Below are 25,896 nucleotides of genomic sequence, written 5' to 3'. Positions count from 1 at the left end.
ATCATCTTACACGACTAGACTATCATTACTTTCGGATGTGAATGTTAGAAATCAATACGAGTCTAACATGATTTTTTTCAACTTTTTTCTTTTTTTAATTTGATCCTAGTCCCATTCCCATGTTAAGATATTTATCTAAACTAGATTTTCAAAAGATGAACAATTAGTACAAGAAGACAAGGGAAAGAAAAGTGTTAAGAGTTTTAATTTTATATGGAAGCAGTGCTGTGAAATTGTAATCTCATGCTTGTTTTGTAGTGTCAAAGAATGGAGAAAAGCTGTTTTGTAACGGCTACAGCTCTCACTAAAGACTTTAAAATAGTATTTATTACTGTAAATGGGCAGGTTCATTAGGCATGCTTGGTTCACTAACTGCAGACACTTCAGTCCAGACTATTACCAATAGAGCAACGGACAGATCTTAGGATTTAAACAAATGGTCTGTAATCATAAACATGAAGACAAATGTCTTCTAACGAAGCCAATATAGTCAGAGCTAACATGGCTACTTCTAAAGGCTACATGAAACTGAGATACTGACAGACCACTTTTTAACTGCTCCCACTTGGAGGGCCAACATTTCCACTGACATGCTTTTCCCTGGGGAAATAATATAACAATACAAGGAGATCAAAGTGTTGCAGGGCTTCCCTGTGTTGAATACAGAAATGGGCCATGGCCATTTGAGGGGTCTAAACAGACCATGTATTGCAGAAAATTTTCACTAAGCTCTAAAATGAATATTGCATCATGGTGCATACTATATCAAAGGATACTGAATACAATTGAAACTTTTTGTTCGTCTTTTCTCCCTTGAACACAACTTTTTATTTGGTCTCTACATGTAGAGAACTTGAACACGGATGAGATTAAGCAGGGAAAAGCATGATTATTTTGATACCTTAAATGCATCACTGATGGAGAAATAGTTTAGAAGTTGGGAGAAGCTGAGCGATAGTTGTCAGAATGCAAATGTAGAGGCAAATTCCATTTAATGTGCATGGTTTGGCTTCAGTATGGGAGAACTAGTCCGCCCTCCAAATGATTTTTTTGACCCACCACATCCCCAAATCCAGCATCTACCCTGGTTGCCACCTCCCCAACCCCAGCCTCCTCCTCCACCACCGCCACCTCCTCCTCCTCCATTCCCACCACCTCCCCCCCCACCACCGTTGCCTCCACCCCCTCCTCCTCCTCCTCCTCCACCATTCCCACTCCCTCCCCCGCCTCCTCCACCTCCCCCACCACCATTGCCTCCACCACCTCCTCCTCCTCCACCATTCCCACCCCCTCCCCCGCCTCCTCCCCCTCCATTTCCTCCGCCCCATCCTTGACCATGACCATTGCCGTTTCCTCCGCCACCTCCTCCCCCACTGCCTCCACCTCCACCACCATTTCCGTCACCTCCGCCACCTCCCCCTCCATTGCCCCTACCTTTTCTTTTCCAGTGTGGTTTTCCTTTTCCTCTACCATTGCTATTGCCACTGCCACCTCCACCATTTCCCCCACCACCGCCGCCGCCACCACCAGTGTCTCCTCCTTTCCCTCCACTGTGAACATTACCGTTGCTTTGGACAAAAATTTCTTGAGAAAAATTTGTGCCTTTTTCTTGTACATTATCAATAAAAGCATGGTTCTCACTTGAGACCATATTGCTGGAACTAGCATTGGACCACCCAGGAACCCCATTGTCTCTCTCAAACCCATCCATTCCATCAACGCTACATGGGCTGATCATCAACACCACCGCAAGTAGAACCAAACCCCTTACTTCTCTTGTTACTTCCATCCTCGGTCTCAACTTGAGAATGCAAGAATTCACCCCCTCCAATCCTTTTATATATTCTTTTATTGTTATGGTAAAACAAGCAAAACTACAGCTTGGAACAGTCCCCACACGAACAAACTTGAAGTTACCAATACCGAACAGCACCTTCAAAAAGGCTGCAAAAGTGGGACAAAGAGATGAAACTATTCCTTGAATCGCAATATGTCCCCACGCTATCCATTTTCCCCTGGCTAATGCAGGCTTTAAGCATACACCGACTCCAATTTAAGCACTATGCTCTCTTGATCTTGTTTAACAACGCTATGACTCCATATTATTTTAAACTGATACAACGATAAAAAAAAAAGCATATGTTTTCTTGTCAAGCAACCGTGAACTTCAAGGACATCCTTTGAAATGGTGATTTTAGTTCCCAAAAAGAAACTAAAGACTAGGCATGCACGATAACCCTTCTTGAACATTCCAATTCTGAATATGCCGAAACACTATTAAATTGCTTTAGGGACTCTTAACGTATGAGATCATCCAAGTGACTTTATTTAAAATAATCATACGCTCGCAGCCTGCAGGCACTGAAATAGTAGAGAAATTGTTTTCATGGTGACCTACCAGGATTATGGCATAAACCAGCAGACAGCTCATTTTAACGAGACGAGTTTATATTATAATCTTAAAAAATGAGGATATTTAATTGAAGAATACATCAGAATAGTGGAGGTAGCTTGAGCAATGCCCTAAACATATCCGGTGTGAGGTAGGAAAGGAAGATCATGGCTTTTGCTTGACGAATGAAATTTGGGGTAGTAGTGGTGGCCATGTGCGGCTGAGAAAGATAACATGCAGATTGGAGAGGCCATTCCAAATTTAAGTTTAATTTAGTACTTGTATTCTTGAGGATGTATAAGTGTAAACTTGGTGAAGTGCAATCCAGATAGATAAGGTACACTAAGGATAATTTATTATTATTATTTTGGTCTAAACTAAGTATAATGGTTATGAAACATAGACCCCATGTAATTGAAAATTCCAATTGCTTCAAGTAACTATCATTGTTATTATTAGATTCTTTATGGTTTATATTTAGGGTTTGTAGTATTTTTTTTATGATTTTACCTTTAATATTTAAACTCATAATAATAATAATAATATAACTTTTCACCGTACAATATTATTATTATTTAATTCATGCTTAATGTGTTTAAATCAGAGGGAAAAAATCCCTGTTTAAGAGTAGATGTAGCATAATTGAGCAGAGTTGCATGCAGTCTTAAAAATAGGACAACTTAAATCTATCGAATTAGAGTTAAATCGAATAGGGGAATCCATAAATCGAGTTAATGCAATAATAGGGGTTTTAATTAGAAAGAAATTTCAATTAGTCAACCTAGAGGCAGTTGCTCTTAGTCTTAAAAGGTATAGTAGCATAATTTAGGGATTTCTAAGGATCAAGATACCAAGTGAATAAATCATTTAATTCAAATTCATAATGATAGATGAAGTCTAGGTGGATTTTGCTTGAGGACAAGCAAACGCTTAAGTGTGGGGATATTTGATAAGTGTTAACACTAACATGTTTTAATCTCGCTCTTAATGCATTTTTGGATGATTATCTATGAAAATTGGTGAATTTTATGCTCCTAATACTTTAAATTCATGTTTCTATACTTAAGAGAACATTTGGGAGCAAAATGAGCGAGAAACGAGCGAAAATTGGATAATTTGAGTAGATTTCAAGAGCCACACGAGCTGGGCCTTCCCACACAGTTTAGACACACAGCCGTATTTTCGAGAACCGACTAAACCTGCTCTGATACCAACAAAATGTAACACCCCTTACCCGAGACCATTGCCGGAGTCGAGCACAAGGCATTACTTAGCTTATCATACTAATTCGGAGCATAAAAACTTGTTTTGAAAATTAATTTCACTATTTACAGCAAATCTGTCCAATCGCGCAACAGTTACTAAATTGATTATAACTCGAGCTATGGGAATTTTCCATGAAACTAGACTCATATATCTTCCTATCATAAAATTTTTAGAATTTTTGGTTTAGCCAATTAGTACAGTTTATTAGTTAAAGTCTCCCCTGTTTCACCACTTAACTGTCCTGACCTCTTGCCACTAAAAATAAGTTTTCTCACTGTAGGATTTTCATATGAAGTTCTCACTTGTTTCTACAGAAAATAGAGTCAATAAGGAATCTAGAAATATAAACTATAACTCACAACAAGTTTTTTTTACAATTTTTAATGATTTTCTAAACTCAGAACAGGGGACTCCAAAAACATATCTGACCCTGTCTCACTAAAATTCACATATCTCAAAATATAAAATTCTTTTTGTTAAACCGTTAATTTTCCATGAAAATAGACTCAATAAACTTTCAATATATATATATCATTCACCTTCTAAATCATTATATACTATCCTAGGTGATTTTTCAAAGACACACGTCACTGTGCTGCCTAAATTCTGTTTCTTTGCAAAATTTTACCCCTTTCATGATTTTTACATGCATAATTTATCACCTAGACTCTTATAACAACAAACACCTTCATACTTAACCATTTTAATAACCATTCATCATCAAATACTTACACACCATTATTTAGCAAAATCATAATTACAAACATGCAAAATAACTAAATCCCTATACATGCCATAACTCAAACGTGTTTCATCATAAAATACCGAGCAGTTGTGGTTGATAGTGTGGACAATCTCCGACTTCTTTAGGATCCTTGAAGTAGCTTTGCAATACTATAAGAGAAAGAGAAATAAAAGATGTAAGCATAAAGTTTAGTAAGTTTACTAGCAAATATCTCTAGTTTACTCTTTAGTTAATCTCATTCTAGTTCTCTTGCTTGTTTACTTAGTATACTTGTGTGCATAACTTACTCTTCTCTTGCTGCATCGTTGAATATCAATTGTTAATTTAATAAATTCTTAACTCTTATAACTCATCTAAGCTTGCCATTTTTGCTTTTAACTGAACTTTCATGTATATGATTCGTTTACTAGCCCGTTGAGCCACATTGGAATAATAAGGATACTTGGGTCTCTTCTGATCATAACATGCCAAAGCAATGTCCCAGACATGGTCTTACATAGGATGTTCTCATATCAGTGCCCATGCCATGTCCCAGACATGGTTTTACGGGGGACCTCTAATCTCGGTGCCAACACCATGTCCCAGACATGTCTTACATGGGATGTTCTCATATCGGTGCTCATGCCATGTCCCAGACATGGTCTTACGGGGGACCTCTCATCTCAGTGCCAACGCCATGTCCCAGATATGATCTTACATGAGACCTCTCATCTCGGTGCCAACGCCATGTCCCAGACATGGTCTTACATGGGACCTCTCATCTCGGTGCCAACGCTATGTCCCAATTCACCAACTTAGTCTTCAACTTTATTCTTCCCTTTGTCTAACCTCGAGTTTCGTTCTTCTTGATCTAAAATAGAAAATTTAAGTTATTTAATACTCACATTCATCAAAACAGCCCTCGACTCTAACTTTGTCAAAATTACAATTTTGCCCTTAAACTTTTACATAATTACATTTTTGCCCCAAGGCTCAGAAATTAAACTTCATCTCTTATTCTTATGTTTTATAACATGCTGAACATTTTTCTCTTTTATGACAACATCAAATTCCCACTCTAACATGTATTTATGAACATTAGGTATTTTACCAATTATGGGGTTTTACTCGTTTTCGCTTAAATTCGACTAACAAAAGTTGTTTAACATAATTTCTAGCGTCATATTATATCATAAAACATCAAAATAAACACTTTTCACCTATGGGTATTTTTCCAAATATAAACCTTAGGTTAAATTATTGCTAGAATAAGCTAAATTAAACTACCGGGATCTCAAAAACGTAAACATTAAAAACGGGACTTAGAATCACTTACTATGAAGATTGAAACCTTGAAAAACCCTAAATATGGCTTTCCCTTTTCTGATTTCGTTCACTATGAAGAAGATGATATTTTTGGCCATCTTTTTCCCTTTTTAATTCTTTTTATTACTAGATTACCAAATTGCCCCTAACTTAAAACTTTCCTATTTCACTTATCTCATGTCCATTTTTGTCTACCAACTTAACCAATGGTCTAATTACCATATAATGACCTCCAATTTAAAGTTTCATAACAATTGGACACCTCTAACATGTAGAACTCAACTTTTGCACTTTTTACAATTTAGTCCTTTTGACTAAATTGAGTGCCCAAACGTCGAAATTTTCAAACGAAATTTTCACAAAATATTTTGTGAAATCGTAGACCATAAAAATATAAGAAAAATAAAATTTTCTTTATCGAATTTGTGGTCCCGAAACCACTATTTTGATAACCTTGAATTTAGGCCATTACAATATATCTAAAGAAAGGTAAAAAGGATTAGTAAATGATAAAATTTTACTGAATCTAGATTTTACTGATCTTGGTGTATGTGTGGATTGCTTTAAGGGAAAGCAAACCGAATATACTAAGAAAGGCGCCATAAGAAGTACCTAGCTTCTTGAAATAATACACGTTGATATATGTGGACCTTTTAATATTCCATCTTTTAATAGAGAAAAATAGGTTATCACCCTTATTAATGATTTTTCAAGATAATGTTACATGTATTTGCTTGATGAAAAACCTCAATCAGTAAATGCTCTTGGGATATACATTAATAAGGTTGAAAGACAATTAGATAGAAAAGTGAAAATAGTAAGATCTGATAGAAGTGGTGAATTTTAAGGGAAATTTATTGAATCTGGACAACGTCCAAGTTCATTTGCAAAATTCCTCGAAAGTCGTGGCATATGTGCACAGTATTCTATGCCAAACACACCTCAACAAAATGGTGTGGCAGGAAAGCGTAATCAAACTTTTTATGCGTCGCGAAACTAACTAATAATTTGACTAATGCAAGTGCACCTATCAATTAATAGTATAGCTATGGTGAGAAAAGATATTGTTCTCACGAAGACTAAAAGTACTAATAATTATCATCTTTCTATTATTTAACCAAATAATTCGAGTGATTGATTAAAACTAAAAATAACTAAATTAATTAACTAACGAACACGACAAAGAACAAATCGCGAAAATAATCAAGTAACAACCAAGAAGCGAAACAATATCCAGGAAAGAATTCACCTAGATTTCATTTGTCACTATCAATCTAAATTACGCAATTTCTTTACTTAGTAACTTGATCCGTAGAAATCCCTAAATTATACAAATATCTCTTTCGAGCATAAGAGCAATTGACTCTAAGTTGGTTAATTGAAATTTATTTCTAATTAAAACCCTTATTATCGCATTAACTCATTCTATGGATTCCCCTATTAGATTTGACTCTAATCTGGTAGATTTATGTCGTCCTATTTCTAGGATTGCATCCAACTCCATTCAATTATGCAAGATCTATTTTTAAATAAGGTTTATTTAACCATCGATTTAAGCACATCAAACATGGATCAATAATCTAAAAATATTAAACCAAGAATTAAACACACACAATTGAGAATAAGAAACTAAGTATTTATTGCGTAAAATAAAAATCAAAAGACAAAATCCATTATAGGATTCATCTCCCCTAGGTATTTAGAAAATTAGTTCTAGGTTGAAAATAAAAAAAAAATCTAAGATATAATATAACCAAAAACAAAGAAACTCATGATAATCTCCTAAGAAATCAAATAGGAATTTTCAATCTTGATGAAAATCTGCTTCAAAACCGGCTTCAATGGTGTTTTTCAAGTTGTTTTCTTAAATATTCTATGACGGCTCACTCCTATCTTTTTATTTTTGTCATATATGTCTTAGAATGTTCGAAAAACCTAAAAATCGTGATTTTCACAGTTCAGTGTGTAATCTCACAAAATTGACATAACCTACAACATGACCATGCGGGTCACATGGCTATGTTGTCTGGCCATGTGAAATGGTTCAACCCGTGTAGCTCATGCAGCTTGCTCTGACACTCCGATTTTCACTCATTTTTCACTCTTTTTGCTCTCAAGTGCTCTATTAAGCATTAAAGCGTGAATTTAAAGGATTAAAAGTATAAAATTTACAATTAACATCAAATAATCACCCAAAAATGTATTAATAATGGGGTTAAAACATGTTACTTTTAGCACTTATCAACTTCATTAAATATGTTTAGGAGTATGATGATTAACTCCTCATTACCTATATCATTGAGGATGCATACACTTAAATTTGTTATATGCTTATTAAATAGGGTTCCTAGTAAGGCAGTTCCATAAACTCCTTTTGAGTTAAGGGCTGAAAGAAAACTTAGCCTTAGGCACCTACATGTTTGGAGTTACTAAGCAGAAACAAGAAAATATAATCCACATGAAAGAAAATTTGATTCTCGTACGATAAGTGGATACTTTATTAGTTATCTAGAGAAACCTAAATGATGTAGGTTTTACATACCAATCATAGTTCGAGAATTGTAGAAACTGGTAATGCTAAATTCTTTAAAAATGGTGAAGTTAGTGAGAGTGTTTCAAAATAAGTTGTGGATATAAAAGAAATTGGAGTAGAATTTCCCACACTTATAATTTTCCTTTATCCACAACTACCACAAATGTTGTTCCAACAATTAATCAATGTTCTAAAAATGTTGAACAACATTTAAATGATGAAACACATCTAGAAGAAACTAACTCACAAAAATTTGATGAAAATGAACCACAAATAATGTCAATAAAAAGATCTCAAATAGAGAAAATAGGTCATTCTTGATGATTTTGTGGTTTATTTGCAATAGTCAAATTTTGATATTGAAATCAATAAAGATCCAGTTTCATTTTCATAGGTCATAAATAGTGATGAATCTAATAAATGGCTAAGTGCCATGAAAGATGACATGAAATCTATGGAATAAAACAAAGTCTGGAACATTGTTGAATTGTCAAAAGGTTCAAAATGATTTGAATGTAAATGAGGTTTTTAAAACCAACCATGACTCAAATGACAATATCGAACAATATAAAGCTAAAATTTTTGCCAAAAGTTACACTTAGAAGGATGATATTGATTATAAAAAAAAAAGAAGCTTTCTTACCTGTCTCTAAGAAAAACTCATTAAAAATGATTGTGGTGTTGGTGGCTTATTATGATTTAGAGTTACATCAAATGAGTGTGAAAATAAAATTTTTAAATGGAGATCTTGAGGAAGAAGTTTATATGGACCAACCTAAAGGTTTTACAGTTGAATGAAAAGTTCATATGGTGTGTAAACTTAAGAAGTCATATATGGACTTAAAAAAACTTCACGGCAATGGTACATCAAGTTTAAGATACTATAATCTTTTGGATTTCAAGTAAACATTGTTGATCGATGTATATACCAAAAGATCAATGGGAGCAATGTAATAGCCGATTTTCAGAAATGTCGAAAATAGTGGTACGAGATCACCAAATTCAGAAAATAAGCTCGTAAATTTTATTATCAATAATTACGAGCCAAATATGATTTTTAAGAGATTTTTAAATTAGTAATTTGTATTTTATAAAAATTTATTAAGTCAAGAAATTGAGGAAAAGAGGTATCGAGACTTTGATGTTATAAACCGAGCCGTAAATATTTTTATAAATATTTACGGAGTGTCAATATGGTAGTGTTAAAGTTTCGTCATAAAATTTTAATGTTTTGGCAATTAATTAATTAAAAAGGACTAAATTGAAAAGATGCAAAACTTGCTAAAGTGATTAGATAGCTTAACAATTAAATAAGGAAGGACTAAAAGAGAAAATGGACCAATTTAAGTGGCTGAGATGGCATACCGTTAAAAAAATCTAAGATTTTTATGTATTAAGGACAAAATTGGAATTACAATAAAGTTTATGCGGCCAAATTTTATTTTAAGCATTTCAAGACCATTTCTTCTTGAAATTTCGGTGGGAGACAGCCATGGAGGAGGGTTTGGAGCTGGTATTCCATATTTTGGCTTCAATTAAGTTTAATTCTTGCTTTGTCCTTGAAATTTTTATATTTTTACACTTTTACAATTAGGTCCAACTTAGTATCCTACTAGTTTCTCATTTTGTTGAAAGTTTTGGAAGATACTAATGATAAGGTCATATGATTTTTTGTTATTTTGTGATGAAATTGAGATTTTAGTGGATGTTTAAAGGTGTTTTATTAAAAAAAATTTAGATGAAAACATGTTTTAGGGATTAAATTGAAAAGTATTGAAATCGTGGAGAAATTCTGAAATTTCATGGAATCCATGGGCTGTTATTGATATGTATGAGAAATACTAGGCTTGAATCAAGGATTATATTGCAAGAATTTCATTTTCCAAGCCTAGGGACGAAATTATCATGTATTAAAAGTTTAGAGTCAAATTGGTAATCAATATATTACACTAAACAGTTTTGGGCAGCAGCAGTGGTCTAACTTTGAAAAGTCACCAAAAATTGTGGGAATTGAATTAGAAGATGAATAAAATATGAAATTAAAGCTTATTGAGTCTAGTTTCTCATAGAAGAAATGGTGTGAGCAATGGAATTGTAAATCATGAGATATAATAAGTTTTGTGAGACAATGTCAGAATGATTTCGGGTTTCCCTGTTCTGACTTTAGAAAATCATCAAAAAATGAAGAAAAATAATTATGAGTTATAATTTATATGTTTAGAATCCTTGATGAGTCTATTTTCAAAGGAAATAAACGGAAACATCATCCGAATTCTGTACAATTAGACAATTCATTTTTAGTAGAGAGTGGTCGGAACTGTCAGACAGCAAAACACGGGAAAGTTTAAAGAATAAACTGTATTAATTGGCTAAACCAAAAATTCTGAAAATTTTATGGTTTCATGGAAAATTTACAGATCTTAATTTGGAGCTCTGTAGCTCCAGATAAAAATAATTTAGTGACTCTGACTCGGATAAACAACTTTGAATATACATGTGAGTGAATAGTGAAATTATAGTTAATGTTGTTTAAGTGTGGTATATACATTAAGGATGTGGAATGGAGAGGAGGAGGAGGAAAATTGGAAAATATATGAATGATTTGTGTATAATTGGTCATAGGCTTGATTATAATTGATAAATGATGAAATAGAAATGATGCTTGCATTTGTGCATTATTAGTCACGGTTTAAGCTCATTTGTGAAAATAAAGTTTCATAGCATGTGTGTAAGGTATATTCGGTATATGATTTGGTATGAAATAATGTCATGAATGGTTTATGAATTAACACATGTCGGTAAGCGTGATACATGAATAAATGTTGTGCTCATCCATGCTTATAATGCTTGTGCTATATGTGTATTTGGTTAACGTATTTGGTGTACATGCTTAGGCTTTGGCCAAGCAGTGGCTAGATTATGCCATGTTAAATTTATAAGTTATGCATTGAAATTGTAAGTGCCTAATTGATATGGTGCTTGTGATATGCGTAGGAAACGGGTGTGGAAAGGTAATGAAATAATAAGTTCATATAGCTGAAATTTAATGATTAAATGTTAATTTCATGAATTATATAATGTATGATGAAATATATTTAGTGTTGAAATGAGAGTAAAATAAAAATGCGAAAATCGAATAAATGATCAAATTAAGCGGAACGCCGGATTTGAGTACTTCTGATCAAGAGATAATGTGATAAGTGGTAGCATTAGCTACACTTATCTGATCAAGTGACAAAGTGATAAGTGGTAGCATTAGCTACACTTATCTGATCAAGTGACAAAGTGATAAGTGGTAGCTTTAGCTACACTTATCTGATCAAGTGACAAAGTGATAAGTGTGATCAAGTGACAAAATGATAAGTGGTAGCCTAGCTACACTTATCTGATCAGGGACAAGTGATAAGTGATCATACGTAAGACCATAGTTATACTATGGCAAAGTGGAAGTGAAGTACTCAATTTTCCGTAACCGTTCCCTAATTTGATTAAGGATGGTAAGTGACAAATTGGCCCAAAAGAATTATAGTAAATGGATAAGTGGTAGTGAGTTTATACAAGGGGACCCACCAATGATTATGGTTGACATGTGAACTTAGTAAATGTGTTAATGAATGGTATAATCGATAAACGTTGAATTAAATGGTAAATACATATTAGTGTTGAACTTAATGACATTGAATTGTACGTGAATTAAATGGAAAGTGCTAATGATATGATTTAAATTGCGAGCATGAGAAATTGCGAATTGAATGAAATGGAAATGAAACATTGAGTTGCATGAGTATGTATCGGGTCTCGTAGGACCTAATTATTATGATTATAATATTTTAAGGATATATTGTGAAAAGTTATAGAAGCATGTTAATAATTTTGAAAGTTTTAATTTAGATGAAATTTTATAACTTGGTTAAATACGTTTACAAATGTATGTGTTCTGGTAATGCCTCGTACCCTATTCGGGTGTCGAATACAGGTAAGAGGTGTTACAAGCAAGTTTATTCTTAGTTCTATATTTTGACGATATTTTGCTTGCTACAAATGATTTCGGTGTATTGCATGAGACAATTTTTTCTCTCGAATAATTTTGAAATGAAAGACATGGGAGAGACATCCTATGTGATAGGAATTGAAATATTCCATGATAGGTCATAAGGATTGTTAAGATTGTCTCAGAAAAACTATATTAGAAGATTTCAAAGAGATTAAATATGTATAACTATTCAGTAGGAATTGTTCCTATATATGTATAACTATTGAGTAGGAATATGTATAACTATTCAGTAGAGATTAAATAGAATCAATTCTTTATGATTATGTTGTAGGTTGTTTGAATAAAGAATCACATGCTCATGTATAGAAGATCTAATTGGTTGAAAATGATTGGATATTAGGATTCAGATTTTACTAGATGTCTTGATAGCAAGAGATACACTTTTAGCTATTTATTTATCTAATTGATGAAGCCCATCATCTATGATCAAAGTAGAATTTGTGGCATGTTTTAAGGTTAAAATTCATGCATTATGGTTGCGGAATTCTATTTCGGGACTTGGGGTGGTCGACACCTTCACCAAGCTGCTGAAAATTTATTGTGATAATTTTGCAACAATCTTTTTCTCCAAAAAACGACAAATATTCCAAATGTGCAAAACATATGGAATTAAAATATTTTATTGCTAAGGAGGAAGTTCAAAACAAAGAGTATCGATAGAGCATATTAGTATTGATCTTATGATAGCAGATTCATTAACTAAAGGTTTACAACCAAAGGCATTTAAAAAAAAAATATGTATATAGAATAGGTCTTGGTTGTATTGATGAATGAAATATTGTGACACTCTGCGCTAATTATGGTGTTTTTGAAATAAAATGAACATATTTCTTATTTATTATGATTGTGTGCACATAATTTTTAAAATGATTTAAAACGGGAATATATTTATGATTACTTAAAGACCTTTTATATTGAGTTGTAATGTTGTGGTATATGAAAAAAAGTATGTGACTTAAACGGGTGAGCATTCGATCGAATCGAATCGAAAATTTTTGAGTTAATCGAGTTTTCGAATCTCATTTTATCATCTTAACTTTATTTGAAGTTTTCTCGAATTGAGTCGAGTGAGATGGAATTCGAATCGAATTGAATCGAACGAATCGAATATATTTGTTTGAGTGAAATTTTAAAAAATAATTTTGGGTCCTTGTAATCACTGTCACCCATTGTAATAAAATTTGTCCACCTTAATCAAATTTTTTATTAACTTTCATCATCTCATAATTTATTTATTAATTTTTTATATACTGGTTAGCTTATTTGTTTGTTTAGTTGTTTCAATTATCTTCAGATTCTTGTCACTATGTATTTTGGAATTAAAAAATATATTAAATGTAAAAATATGATTTTTTAATAAAAGTTATTTTAAAAATAAAATGTGAAATTGATACCAATATAAAATTTTAACAAGAATATTTTATGGCATAATTAATAATTCAATTTTAATATAAATATTCAATATAACTAAACAATTCAATAATATAAATAATATAAAATGTGAAATTTAATTTAATAATATAAATAGTAGATATAAATAAAATTATTACTATTTATGTTTAGTGATTTTTTTTTGGATAATTTTGATTTTTTATTTGAGAGTAAAAGGTGAGAAGTAAAAATTTAGGGAAAAAATAAAAAGTTTTGGGAAATAAAAGTTTGAGGGAAAGTAAATAGGGGGAGTAAAATTTTGGAGGGAAAATATTTAAAAAAATTGGAGGGGGGAGGGTTTGAGGTAGATGAGAGGTGGGATAGGAAGGGAATAAAAGTTTTAGGGGAAAAGTGGGAGAGAGTAAAAATTTTGGGGAAAAATAAAAGGTTTTGAGGGTTTTTGGGAGTAAAATTTTGAGAAAAAGTAAATGGGAGAGTAAAATTTTAGTGGGAAATGAATTTAGAGTAGATTGGGAGGTTGGGAGGGGAGTAAAAGTTTTGGGGGGAAAGTGGGAAGGAGTAAAAGTTTTAAGGAAAAAGTAAAAATGTTTGAGAGTTTAGGGTAAAAATGTAAAATATTATAATTTGATATTCGAATTATTCGAATTTGAAAACTTAACTCAATTCGAACTCAAAATTTGAAAAAAAAATTCGAGTTGATTTGAATAACTCGATTAACTCAAATAACTCGATTCGTTTAACTCAAAATTCAAATTTTTTTCGATATTTTCGAGTCGAATCGAGTTTTGCTCACCCCTAACTTAAACTATATACAACTGCCATAACTCACATTTACATTTCACAATAATTTGATAATGATGACGAGTGTTAGATTTTTTTATGTCCGCCATAACTTACATTTGCATTTCACAATAATTTGATAATGATGATGAGTGTTAGATTTTTTATGTGCGCTCAACATTTGTTCTATTAAAATTTTTGTTTTATCTCATTGGCTAAGTGGGAGAATGTAAGATTTTAACCCAATTCAATCTAAAATAACATGATCAAATTTAAAGGAGATAAAGTTTTAGTTTTAATAAAAGCAAAAGTCTATTCATTCATTTGGTTATTTGATGGAAGTACCGGATTAAAAATTGATAATTATAAATTGATCCCCCTCCACCACATAAAATTATAGATAAAATTATAGCCGCCATCACTTAGGTTTTATGTGATAAAGTTGAACAGGACTTCAAAGTAGCTAGTAAAATCATATTGGACTTCTCATTTCTTTTCAAAAAAATTTGAACAAAGAACACCCAATATATGTATTCTTCCTTTTGCAAAAGGAGAGTTAAGGCTCAAACTTGATGTCTCTCTCTACCCAAACCCTCACCCATTCCGATCCTAATGGCACAAAAGAACAGCTTCACAAGAAATGAGCTGTTTTCCATTGTAAAGAAAAAATTAGAAAATAAATAAATGAAATATAAAAAGAGCTACGGTTTCTTCCCCTTTTGAGGTTATACTGAGTATGCTAACATTGCAGGTTTACATCAGTATACGAACTACAGCAAGACCAACAGCAGTTATGGAAACAAGTGTACCTATGCAGTATTTTATCAAGTCATATTTTGCACCTTCCAATTGAGCCTCTAATGCGTGAATTTCCTGAAAAAAAGGTTTTATAATAGGACTAAAGAAAACAAAAAAATGTCATGAAGTCAATTAAATAGACCAAAACCATTTCTGGTTCACGGAAAAACACTAACCCGATCAAGTTTGTTAGTGAGGTTAGATGTTACAGCATTCTGATTTGTAAGCTCATCCCTTATTCTCCTGCAGTTGTTAGAGAACACACATGTATTATACTGTTTCGAGTGGATTTTATGGGAACATAAACGTATCTTTCACTTTCTTACCCTCTTTCAAGATTCAAATCCAATCTATGTTCAGCAGTGACTTTGTCGATTTCATGTCTGCGTCATAACCAATACCCTTATCAGGGGATGGTCGTAATAGGGAATATGCACATTCAGATTGTTACAGGCAAATGGAGATGCATGTTAGACTCAAAAGCCAGACCTTAATTCACTGCGCATCTTCTCTATATCATGTCGAAGCTTCTCGTTCTCATGTTGCAACAAAGAAAAATGGTGCTCCTGCATAAATTAGTGTTCAAAAAGATCACTCGTGTGAACAGACAAAGGGGCATCAACTCAGATCCAACCCTTGGTCAGCATCACAAGAATTGTTTAATATTCAACACTTACCTGTTTTTCCTCTTTCCCTAAAAAGTAGTTCTCAAGAGATGCTCCCATCAATAATACAGAAAACATCGGGTCTAATACCAATGATGTTTCAAATTTGATTTCAATAGTACAGCTTTACAGAAGTGTAAATATAAAGAAACCCATGTTGTTGGCAGAGCAGAGCATCAGTTGACTAATTTGAAATCTCACAATAATCCTTGGTGTTTGGCCACTGTTAATCAACTTACTGAAGCAATTTCATCTAATCTAAAACCATCATTCTATACTGTTTCTCCCATTCAAGCAATCAAATGTTAATAGTTGGAAACAAGTTTCAAAGTCCCAAAGCAAGTTATTACAGAATGAATAGGAGCCTAAACATGTTAACACTTTGGATAGCAATTTGCTAGGTGCCAAGAATTCAGCTTTCATCCATCAATAAGAAACAATTCAACCTAAAGGGATTCAATTAATACAAAACATATAGATACATAAAAGCACTAACATCAATAAGTTCTTAGATTCCACTTACAATAATCAATGTACAGAAGTGGTACATACCTGAGAACTTTGAACTTCTGACTTTAGCTTGGAAAGATTGGCTTCTTGAGTCATTTCACTCTACCAAAGGACAACCTTTTACGAGTTAATACAAGAAAATAGGAATAAAATTTGGGAAAAGCAAGTAAACAGATAAGATTTATTCCATATAAACCGCCTTGCATTGTAACAAAAAAGTGAAGTTTTGCAAAGTGAATAAGAGAAAAAGCCCATACTTTCTGCATCTCAGACTTGGAAACAACGGAAAGAGACAGATTTTCCAAGCTGCCATTCAGAACTTCAGTTATGGCAGCTGTTATGGCCTCGGCTTGCTTCGAAGGCAGACCTTCAGCCTCTAATCTCCTAACCTAAGGATAATGCACCCTTTCATTTTTCTCAACATTGAAATTTCCCAGTATCATCTTTTCAACATCTTTAAAAAAACAAAAAAGAAATCTTTGAAATTACCAAAGCTAATGTGTCGATGAGAAACAATCTCTTTCCATTTGATTTTACGAGCTGCTGAGAAACCTGTCTCCGTTGTGAGAAGGGAGAAGGAGAAAGTGACAATCGAATGGCTGAGGGAGGAAACGTCGAGGCATCAAGAGGGGAAAGCACTCCTTTGAATCTGCTAACTCCCCCTATCGTCCAGGAATTGGGTCCGATTTGACCCACCCGTTTACAAGCGGCCATGGCGGCCATTAAATGGGAAATTTGAATAGAATAAAAGAAATGCAAACTGAAAATCCCAAGGAAGAACCCACCAATCTCGTACAGATTGTGAAGAGAAAGCTTTAAGAAGAAGAGGAAAAGATGGGTTAGTAGTTATAAGACCATTTGGTTTAGAATGACATGAAACCCACAAACAACAAGTATCTGCTGCCGCAGAGTTTGAGGAAGAAGATAAAAATGGGGATGGGATTTTGAGCAGCCAAAGAAAGTTTTAGTAATGGGGGCATTGCTAATGCTAGCTAAAAGGGGGGATGCCATTGGTGGCTCTTGTCTCGGGAAATGGAAGATATTTCGCGGTGGCTTCATCGCTATTAATTTCAAGGAAAGAAATCCTTTATGACTTTTCAAGACCACAAAGGCTCAAAGTTAGTAACTTCTAAATCATGGGATCTGCTTGTTTTTCTGTTTTTCCGACAGTAATCCTATTTTTGGAACTAAAGTTGAGTTTGGATGAGCAGTCATACATTAGCTACAGTAAATGTTAAAATAGTGGTGGCGGTGAAATTATATTTTGTAGTGTGAGATAAAAAAAAAGTAGACTAAACGCACCGCATCGCATTCAATCGACCATCCAACCTAACCCTAAATAAAATTAAGAGTAAAAATCAAATTTAAGAAAGTTCAATTTTCATTTTTGATAAATTACATATATCTGTCACTTTAAAATTAAAATACAAACATTTTCATCATTATAATTTTTTATTTAATCATTTTAATTAAAATAATTATTCGAATTAATCACTATCATTAAAAATTTTATTAATTTATTAATAGATTATTGATGTGCACATTAGTTCATCGGGTGATTGACACGAAATATTTGAACTTTTAACTAAAGATAGAGATCTTTTTCCATATCCAACATGTTGATATGCGATTTGCCAATTTTTTGATTGGATGAGTCTCATATATTGTATTTGTACGTTTTAGGAGTGAAACTGGTTTCTACATATGTCACGGGACTGAATTTTAGTCTAACAAAGCTTAAACAGAAGCCAATTTGAACCCTTGAAAACATACATTGACGCTTAAAAACAGTAAGTGAAGCAAGCAAGAATCTCAAGAAAGAAAGCACAAGCAAAATGAAGTAAATGCTCTCTGTGTTATTAATGAATGAAGGAAGGATTACAAATGAAACAAGAAAAGTTTATACTTAGCTGCATCTCACAGTAGAGACCAAATTATTCCAACAAATCAAATTCAAATCTATCTACAGACAAATTTAAACTTTTTTATAATCCAACAGGTTGACCAAATGGTTATTCACTCTGCATCTGATCCTCCTCCACCAACAACTCTTTCTGCTCATTATTTCTGCAATTACTTTATTTTATGGCCAGCTACATATTCCAGATAAAACCCCAACACTCCAAATTAACATGAACCATCTCCCTGTCTTCCTCTGCATCTAAAGCACACGGATTTGTTGCACACACAGTATGGGAAATCAATGGTAAATAAATATTGATTTGTTCTTGTAATTATTCTTCCATTGTAAGAGGATAAATACATTGTCGGTTGGCTTCTGCTCAAGTTGGTTGACTTGAACAACTACTTGGTTTATAAACTAGAGCTCGAAGAATATACGAATCCTCATAAAACCGAAAGCCAACTATGCCCATCAATGAAATCAACTGAAATAAACGGTTTTGCCTCCTGTCGTGTAAGTTCTCTCGCCCATGAAACTCGCCCACCAAATTGAGCTCCAGGTCCTGAGCACTTATACTGTCCGTAAAACACAGTCCTGCAATTTAATTCGACACATTAATCGAACTTGTCAGCTACCTAAATTGACGAGTTAATCAAATGAGGGAAAGAAGGTTCTTTTTTTTTCTTCTTTACATTTCTCTATTTTTGTCTCCCCAATCATACCATCCTCTAGGGGTGATGATCTTGTCCATGTAAGTATAAACAAAGACCACCCTAGAGAAAACGCCCCAAGCCCGACCGAGGTAGAGGGCGCCCGACCCCGTGACCTTGCATTTAACGAAGGAGAAGCCTGTTTCCTCAAGCATGCTTTCCCTTTTCTGGGCTGTCAAGGCTCCATAGCTGTTGGTTACGGCATGCAAGTGGCAGTGTTTATAGAGGGAAAGCCCATTTCCGAATATGAAATCTACTGAACCTTGGATGTAGCAGCGTTTGAAGTAGTGCCTGCCAATGTGATCGTAAAGAGTATCTTGTGCTCCAATAAACTTGCAACCGATAAAGGCTGCTGCATCTGCTGATATCCTCAGTGCCACTGCTTGCTTTCCTAATGCACCTGACGGCGGTAATGGTGCTTTGTTCTACCAAACACAATCTACAACTTAACATAAAGATTATGGCTGAAAAAGAACTAAGAAAAACGACATTGATGATTAACATAAATATAGGATGAAAGAACTGCTTCAAATTGGAAGTTGACATAAGACTGTAATCTAAAGATAATGGCTGACCTTGAAGGTGATGTTCTTTGCAATGAAATATGGAGAATTAATGGCGAATGTTGCAGAACCATAGGTGCCCAGTGAATGGCCTGACCGCCCCATTTTGTCAGCTGTGTCATCCCACTCAATCACGGTTTTGTCTGCACCAGCACCTACTATTGTAATGTAAGCCATGGTTGCAGGGATTTCAATCTTCTCTCTGCATTTGCATTACAAATTCCTAATTAGAAACTAAATGGCTATCTGCCACCTGTAAGTAACAAAGCTATAGAACAAACTCTAGATTTTACCTGTAAATTCCTGCTCCAATGGAGATTACAACCCGACAGTGATTAACGACTGGAATCGAACTAATAGCCTTTTTCACTGTGGCAAACTCCGCAAGACTTGGTTTTTTGTTTACTCTTATGGTTAAGCAGGGCTTTAATTTGTTCTTGGGTTTTCCGAAGAGAGAGTGCTTGAACGAAGACTTTTGTTTAACCCAGTTCATATAGTCTTTTTCAATCACCTCATATTGGCTAAGCCTGTTTGAGGTTACTTCAAAACTTGCACCACCCAAGAATAAGATAAACATGAATAGCCTCATTATCATTTTTCAATTGCCAGTAAAGCTACCAGGACTGCTTGAAGGACATTGATTGATTCTGGGTTTTATAGTTAAATGAGAATGGAGCTCATTGCATGGGTATTGAACTTAAAAACTTTTGGGTTGCTAGAGAATATTTAACGACCCCAAAAACCCGAAGAGGATGATGGAGTTGTAATTTAATGACTGGCAAGGGTTGGCTTGTATCTTGATGGGCTCTCCCTACCTGCCATTCCCTTTAGACCAAGCGGTGACTTCCAGTCGGTTATTTTTGTCAGTTCATGGTTTTGCCAGGCATTTGCAAGAATCCCAACACAGGTCATTTGCTAGGGGTATTCCGTGAATGTATCATGGATGTACTCACCCTTCATTTTTCACTTTCAGCTTAAACATACATTACAAGATTGAAAGCAACAAGAGGTCCAATACCAAAAATGAAGATGATGGACCCCCTTCCAATTCCCTTCTTTTCCTCCCAAACAGAAGTAACCCGCGTTAATCCATCCTGGTGTGAAGTTACTAACACACAATAGAATTTACTTTTGATATAATAATTGCTGACAAGTTTTGTCATGGGAATTTCTTGGGGTTTTCACTTTTCACTGCGCTTTGACATTTTGGGTATGAATGGAAAGTGGTGCAGAAAGTAGACAACATAAATAATGGAGGTGGACCATATTTAATGTCTCTTCCTATTTGTAGGTTGCTAATGACCTAACAGAAAGAACCAATGCAAACGATATTGTTACCGGGCACAGGCGTGGAACAATAAGAAAAAAGGATACCCCTTTCTCAGATCGAATTAAATGAAAAAATTTTAAGTTAATCAAGTTGATGAATCATATTTTATTATTTTAACTCGTTTTATAATTTTCTGGAATGAATCGAGTCGAATGAGCTGGAATTCGAATCGAATCGATTATATTTATTCGAGTTAAATTAAGAAAAATATTTTAGGCCCTTATAATCACTGTCATCCACCGTAATCAAATTTGCCCACCGTAATCAAATTTGTTATTAACTTTAATCTCCTTATAATTTATTTATTAATATTTTATATACAAGTTAACTTCTTTGCTTGCTTAGTTGTTTCAATTATTTTCTGATTCTTGTCATTATGTATTTTGAAATTAAAAAATATATTAAATGTAAAAAAATGTGATTTTTTAATAAAAATTATCTTGAAGATGAAATGTGAAACTGATACCAATATAAAATTTTAACACGAATATTTATGACATCATTAATAATTCAATTTTAGCAAAAAAATTATAAATATCCAATATGATAAAACAATTCAATAATATAAATAGTACAAAATGTGGAATTTAATTTAATAATATAAATAGTAGATATAAATAAAATTATTATTTAGGTTTAGAAAAAAAAATTTTGGATGATTTTTGGGGTAGAAGGGGGTAGGATGGGAGGGGAACAAAAGTTATGAGAAAAAGTGGGAGGAAGTAAAAGTTTTGGGAGGAAAGCGAAGAGGTTTAGCAGTTTGGAGTAATAAGGTAAATTATTATAGTTGATATTCGGTTTATTCGAATTATTCGAGTTATTCGAATTCAAAAACTAAACTCGATTCAAACCCGAAATTTAAAAAAAATTCGAGCTAACTCGAATAACTCGATTAATTTGAATAACTCGATTCGTTTAACTTGAAATTGAAAATTCAAAATTTTTTTTCAATTTTTTTCGAATCAAATCGAATTTTGCTCACCCTAATTGGAATACGATGAAAATTTTACCTCTTTTCTCGTCTCAAACTATTACCAAGTTTTGCTTCAATTCATACAATCTAGAGATTCGTACAAATATATATTAACATTATAATTATGAATGATAATAACATTAATAATCCGGAAAAGTCCGGGTTTGGATCTTTGGTTTCATTGTTATATCAAATCTGCTTAAAGCAAACATGAAACAAATTTTTTTCTTTTGAAACATCTGAATAGGGACTGGAAACTCGAAAATAAGCAGAGAAAACAAGGATAGATAAACAAAGACAATTTGCAGGTTTTGAGCCAACTTTTGATTTGGTCATGTGTCTTAGAGGCTTTGAATTGTGTGGTGCATCTTTCTTGTTTATTGTTGTAGGACCTCCCTGCTGCCTTATTTCCAATTACTTACCTTTACTGAGACAGAGTGGCAGAATTTAAACCTTCGCATACTCTTGTGTGGCGAAAAGAGAAACACAATTCAGCCATATCTATATCTTAGCAGCAATCAAACATCCAATAGAATGATGAGTAACAAAAACCCGTACCAGTAGTTACAAAGTAAGCAAGCAAAAAGAACAAAAAAAAGCAAAAATAAAAGTAAGCAAGCAGTAACAAAAACCCATACCAGTAACAAAGTAAGCAAGTAAAATGAAAAAAAAAAACAAACAAACAAACAAAAATAAAAGCAAGCAAAATGGGGAAAAGAACAAAAATAAGCAAAATATTTCCGTTGCCGGGACTTGAACCCGGGTCTCTCGGGTGAGAGCCGAGTATCCTAACCAACTAGACTACAACGGATTGATGATGTAGAACTATTTTTGTCTTTATGTATTTATTAATTACTTGTCAGAGGGTGGTAAGCAGGGTTTAGTTTGTTTCCCCATGTTTCTCACACTCTGCTTCCCTATCCATTACAACACTTTCTAGCTCGACCCGACTTTGTATTTTCAGTCATCTCAACAAGGTATGTTTTTTCTCCTCAATATCTTTCCCAAGCACTTTGATTTCGGCTTCTGAATGCTTACTGTGTAACACCGAATAATCTGTGAGCCATGGGTTGAATTATTCTTACATTCATGCGGCCGTTGGCCTTTAGTTCTCAATTGATGTGGAAAAGTTAATTGCTTTCTAGCCCTTCGTTCCTGCGATTTTAGCTAAAGTATAGTTGGGTTGATAATGGGTCGTTTCTCTGATTAGCGTTTTGATTGTATATTCTTAAGGATTTTCAAGCTACACTATTGATTGAGTCGTAGGAAAAGAAACGAAATGTTCCTTTTAGATGTTGTCAAGGAGGATGAATGAATGAATTCATATTAGATTCAATGTAATGGAGTATACTGCTTAAGTTTACAGAGGATGTAAAATAGGCATTCTGGCATTCTAACTTTTGTTTTTATAACCTTTTATTCAATTCAAGTTGCCACATAATGTGGCTAATTAAGGCTTTTTTTTCATGGAAAACAGCGAGTATTATAAAAATGAGTGTCTCTGGACTGATTGCCAGTCCCTCAAGATGTTGCCTTCGGCTACCTGACTGCAATCAAGGGTTGGTGTGCAGGCAAGTTCCATCTACTCCAATTGCCAGCAAACCTAAGGCAAAATTTGGCAAGCTTCATCTTGAAAGGTAGTGCTTTAGTAACATGAACTAGTAAACTTTGGGTTTGGTTATGTGATGCCATGATCTTTTTTTTTGTATTATGGTGCAGAAGTAGGTTGACAGTTTCTTTCAGAAGGTGGAAGATGCAGAAAACTCATCTGATCAAATGTGCAATGGATGCTTCCTATGGCGATATGGCTAGTGAATCAGGTGGTAATATTCATTACAAGGACTGAACCTTTTTCTTTTTTTCCTTTTTTTCATTTTGGATTTATTGTTTTGATTAGCTTTGAATAAGTACACATGCTATGTTAATAACCTTACGTTGGAAGTTGAAACAATTTGAAAAACCTTTTTTACTTGCTAGTTTCTGCCTTGAAGAGATGTTGCACATGGTGTAAAGTTTAAACTAGCAACTATGTTGCATTGATGTATATTTAATCGTTTCTTTGGATCGATGATTGAGGGGAAATTATCTTAGTAAGTGTATATCCTTTCATAAGTCGGTGATAGCTGATTCTGAGTTCAAGATTGAATAATTTCTTTGTGATTCGGATATACTGTAAGCTCAGCTGTCGCATAGCTTTTGTTCTTTGAGCATGAAGGTAGTTTAACCCTGACATTGTTGGTTTCTTAATCAACTTGGATATACCTCTTATTTGTGTGTTTGCCGGGAGCCTACAAATTGCTCTTTGCTTATGGAGAATTGTTCCACTGAATTGTACTTTTTTCCTGATTTATTGTTGCTGACCCCATTTTATTGAACTTTGATATGTATTGTTAAAAGGCATTTGCCTTATGGAATTTATTCAATAACTGCCTTTGCAGGAGCAGCTATGTTTCCTAGAATTAATGTTCGGGACCCATACAAACGGCTAGGAATAAGCAGGGAGGCTTCAGAAGACGAAATTCAAGCGGCACGGAACTTCCTTATTAGTAAATATGGGGGGCACAAACCAAGTGTGGATGCAATTGAAGCAGCCCATGACAAAATAATTATGCAGAAGTTCTATGAAAGGAAGAACCCAAAAATTGACATCAAGAAAAAGGTCAGGGAAGTCAAACAATCCCGAGTTGTACAGGCTGTGACAAGCAGATTCCAAACTCCAGCCACTAAGTTCATTGTAAAAACATCCATAGCATTTATAGTGCTTGGAGTTCTCACTGTTCTATTCCCAACTGAAGAAGGCCCAACCCTGCAAGTAGCTATATCACTGATAGCTACCTTCTATTTCATACATGATCGGTTGAAGAGCAAAATCCGAACTCTACTTTATGGGTATGTGATAACTTTATGGTGTTAACCTAAAATGTAACATGGTACCCTTGATATTTCTTTTCAAGGTATTTTCTCCTTTCTTCTTTTCTCTTTAACCCTCATTATAATACTGATTTTAGTCGGCTATGAGATTAACATCACTGCTTAATACTTGTCAAGAAGATGAATGTTCCTTAGAGATCCTTCCATCTATGATCTATGGTTAGCAAACAGCTTCATTTCATGTTGTCTCGCCTCTTCTAAACGCATTCCTCAAACATCTTTGCTATTGAACCCTAAATTGTTGGAACGTTAACATGCTTTAGTAATCAATTTGTTGCTGCATTGCAGGGCTGGAGCTTTTATATTCTCCTGGTTTCTGGGAACCTTCTTGATGGTATCAGTGATTCCACCTATTCCTATTCTTAAGGGCCCAAGGAGTTTTGAAGTGCTGACATCATTGATTACCTATGTGCTACTCTGGGTTTCATCTACATATCTTAAGTAGTGCTAAAGCACCAGGTTTTTCTTATTATAGACTCCCAATTTTGAAGTAATGGATAACCAAAGATTTTCTTGGTAGTAGCTCATTGATCATGTTATATTAGCTTATGAGAGCTGTGTCATATTTCTACTTTGGGCATTGATACTAAAGCATAGTTTGTGGATAAATTTTTTTTGTTGACTGGTAAAAAATGTAAAACCAGTTCAAAGTAAAGATAGGTTGTTGATTTTCTGACTTGTGGTTTCTTACATGCTTTTACTTCATGTTCTTTTCCCATCTTTGTGACTAAGATTCTAAATTGCCGTGGAATCTTTCTCTAGATTTTCTTTTTTTAAATGAACTGAGAATTTGTTTGTGGGGTTGAGAATTGGTTAGACAGAAGTTTATACATGCTTAATTTGAATAACCTGAGCTCTAAGATGCCCCAGAGATTTAGCGGCTGAGAATAGCCGTGCGATTGTTCATAAGTGTTTTGAGGATTTTTAGTTGCATGGTGTCTGAATCTGTTCCACAATGATTCCTTGATGTCCTTTTGAGGAGCTTTTCTCTTCACAATCAATGGTGTCTGCTTATTTGTTTTATTAGTTGCATTTTCCATATGCAT

At 33.9% G+C, this 25,896-nt stretch overlaps 4 protein-coding genes and 1 non-coding gene across 12 annotated transcripts; 1 reads left to right on the top strand and 4 right to left on the bottom strand.

The window, feature by feature from the left end:
- Positions 1-991: 991 nt before the first annotated feature.
- LOC121224515 (glycine-rich cell wall structural protein 1.0-like) lies at positions 992-2,431 on the bottom strand. The gene is made up of 2 exons (XM_041107956.1): positions 2,344-2,431; positions 992-1,944 (listed from the first exon to the last, which is right to left on the bottom strand). Exons 1-2 carry the CDS (start codon positions 2,429-2,431, stop codon positions 992-994), a joined length of 1,041 nt encoding a protein of 346 aa, XP_040963890.1.
- A 12,496-nt stretch (positions 2,432-14,927) lies between these two features.
- Positions 14,928-17,591, bottom strand: LOC107945816 (protein FMP32, mitochondrial). Of its 2 annotated transcripts, XM_016879959.2 has the most exons (8): positions 16,930-17,591; positions 16,698-16,829; positions 16,483-16,542; positions 15,755-15,831; positions 15,592-15,648; positions 15,442-15,508; positions 15,277-15,340; positions 14,928-15,112 (listed from the first exon to the last, which is right to left on the bottom strand). In XM_016879959.2, exons 1-8 carry the CDS (start codon positions 17,161-17,163, stop codon positions 15,099-15,101), a joined length of 705 nt encoding a protein of 234 aa, XP_016735448.1. In that variant the 5' UTR covers positions 17,164-17,591; the 3' UTR covers positions 14,928-15,098. The 2 variants fall into 2 exon arrangements, with proteins under 2 accessions (XP_016735448.1, XP_016735447.1); XM_016879958.2 differs by having other exon boundaries at positions 14,928-15,340.
- A 685-nt stretch (positions 17,592-18,276) lies between these two features.
- LOC107945814 (probable pectinesterase 53) lies at positions 18,277-20,635 on the bottom strand. 2 transcript variants are annotated; one of them, XM_016879956.2, is made up of 4 exons: positions 19,910-20,635; positions 19,629-19,818; positions 19,036-19,478; positions 18,277-18,937 (listed from the first exon to the last, which is right to left on the bottom strand). In XM_016879956.2, the coding sequence occupies exons 1-4, from the start codon at positions 20,209-20,211 to the stop codon at positions 18,787-18,789; spliced, it is 1,086 nt and encodes a 361-aa protein (XP_016735445.1). In that variant the 5' UTR covers positions 20,212-20,635; the 3' UTR covers positions 18,277-18,786. The 2 variants fall into 2 exon arrangements, with proteins under 2 accessions (XP_016735445.1, XP_016735446.1); XM_016879957.2 differs by having other exon boundaries at positions 19,066-19,478; positions 19,910-20,562.
- A 1,923-nt stretch (positions 20,636-22,558) lies between these two features.
- On the top strand, positions 22,559-25,523 carry LOC107945813 (protein CHAPERONE-LIKE PROTEIN OF POR1, chloroplastic). 6 transcript variants are annotated; one of them, XM_041108454.1, is made up of 5 exons: positions 22,559-22,896; positions 23,397-23,556; positions 23,639-23,739; positions 24,358-24,808; positions 25,139-25,523. In XM_041108454.1, exons 2-5 carry the CDS (start codon positions 23,411-23,413, stop codon positions 25,293-25,295), a joined length of 855 nt encoding a protein of 284 aa, XP_040964388.1. In that variant the 5' UTR covers positions 22,559-22,896; positions 23,397-23,410; the 3' UTR covers positions 25,296-25,523. The 6 variants fall into 6 exon arrangements, with proteins under 6 accessions (XP_040964388.1, XP_040964391.1, XP_040964392.1 ...); XM_041108457.1 differs by having other exon boundaries at positions 22,652-22,896; positions 24,364-24,808; XM_041108458.1 differs by having other exon boundaries at positions 22,786-22,896; positions 23,645-23,739; positions 24,364-24,808.
- Positions 22,658-22,730, bottom strand: TRNAE-CUC (transfer RNA glutamic acid (anticodon CUC)). Its single transcript has one exon. It is a non-coding gene; the product is annotated as a tRNA-Glu (tRNA).
- Positions 25,524-25,896: the final 373 nt, after the last annotated feature.

This window comes from Gossypium hirsutum, chromosome D12 (assembly GCF_007990345.1).
Source record: "Gossypium hirsutum isolate 1008001.06 chromosome D12, Gossypium_hirsutum_v2.1, whole genome shotgun sequence".
NCBI lineage: Eukaryota > Viridiplantae > Streptophyta > Magnoliopsida > Malvales > Malvaceae > Gossypium > Gossypium hirsutum.
The sequence above is the reverse complement of the archived record's forward strand: the minus strand, read 5'-3'. Positions and strand labels throughout refer to the sequence as shown.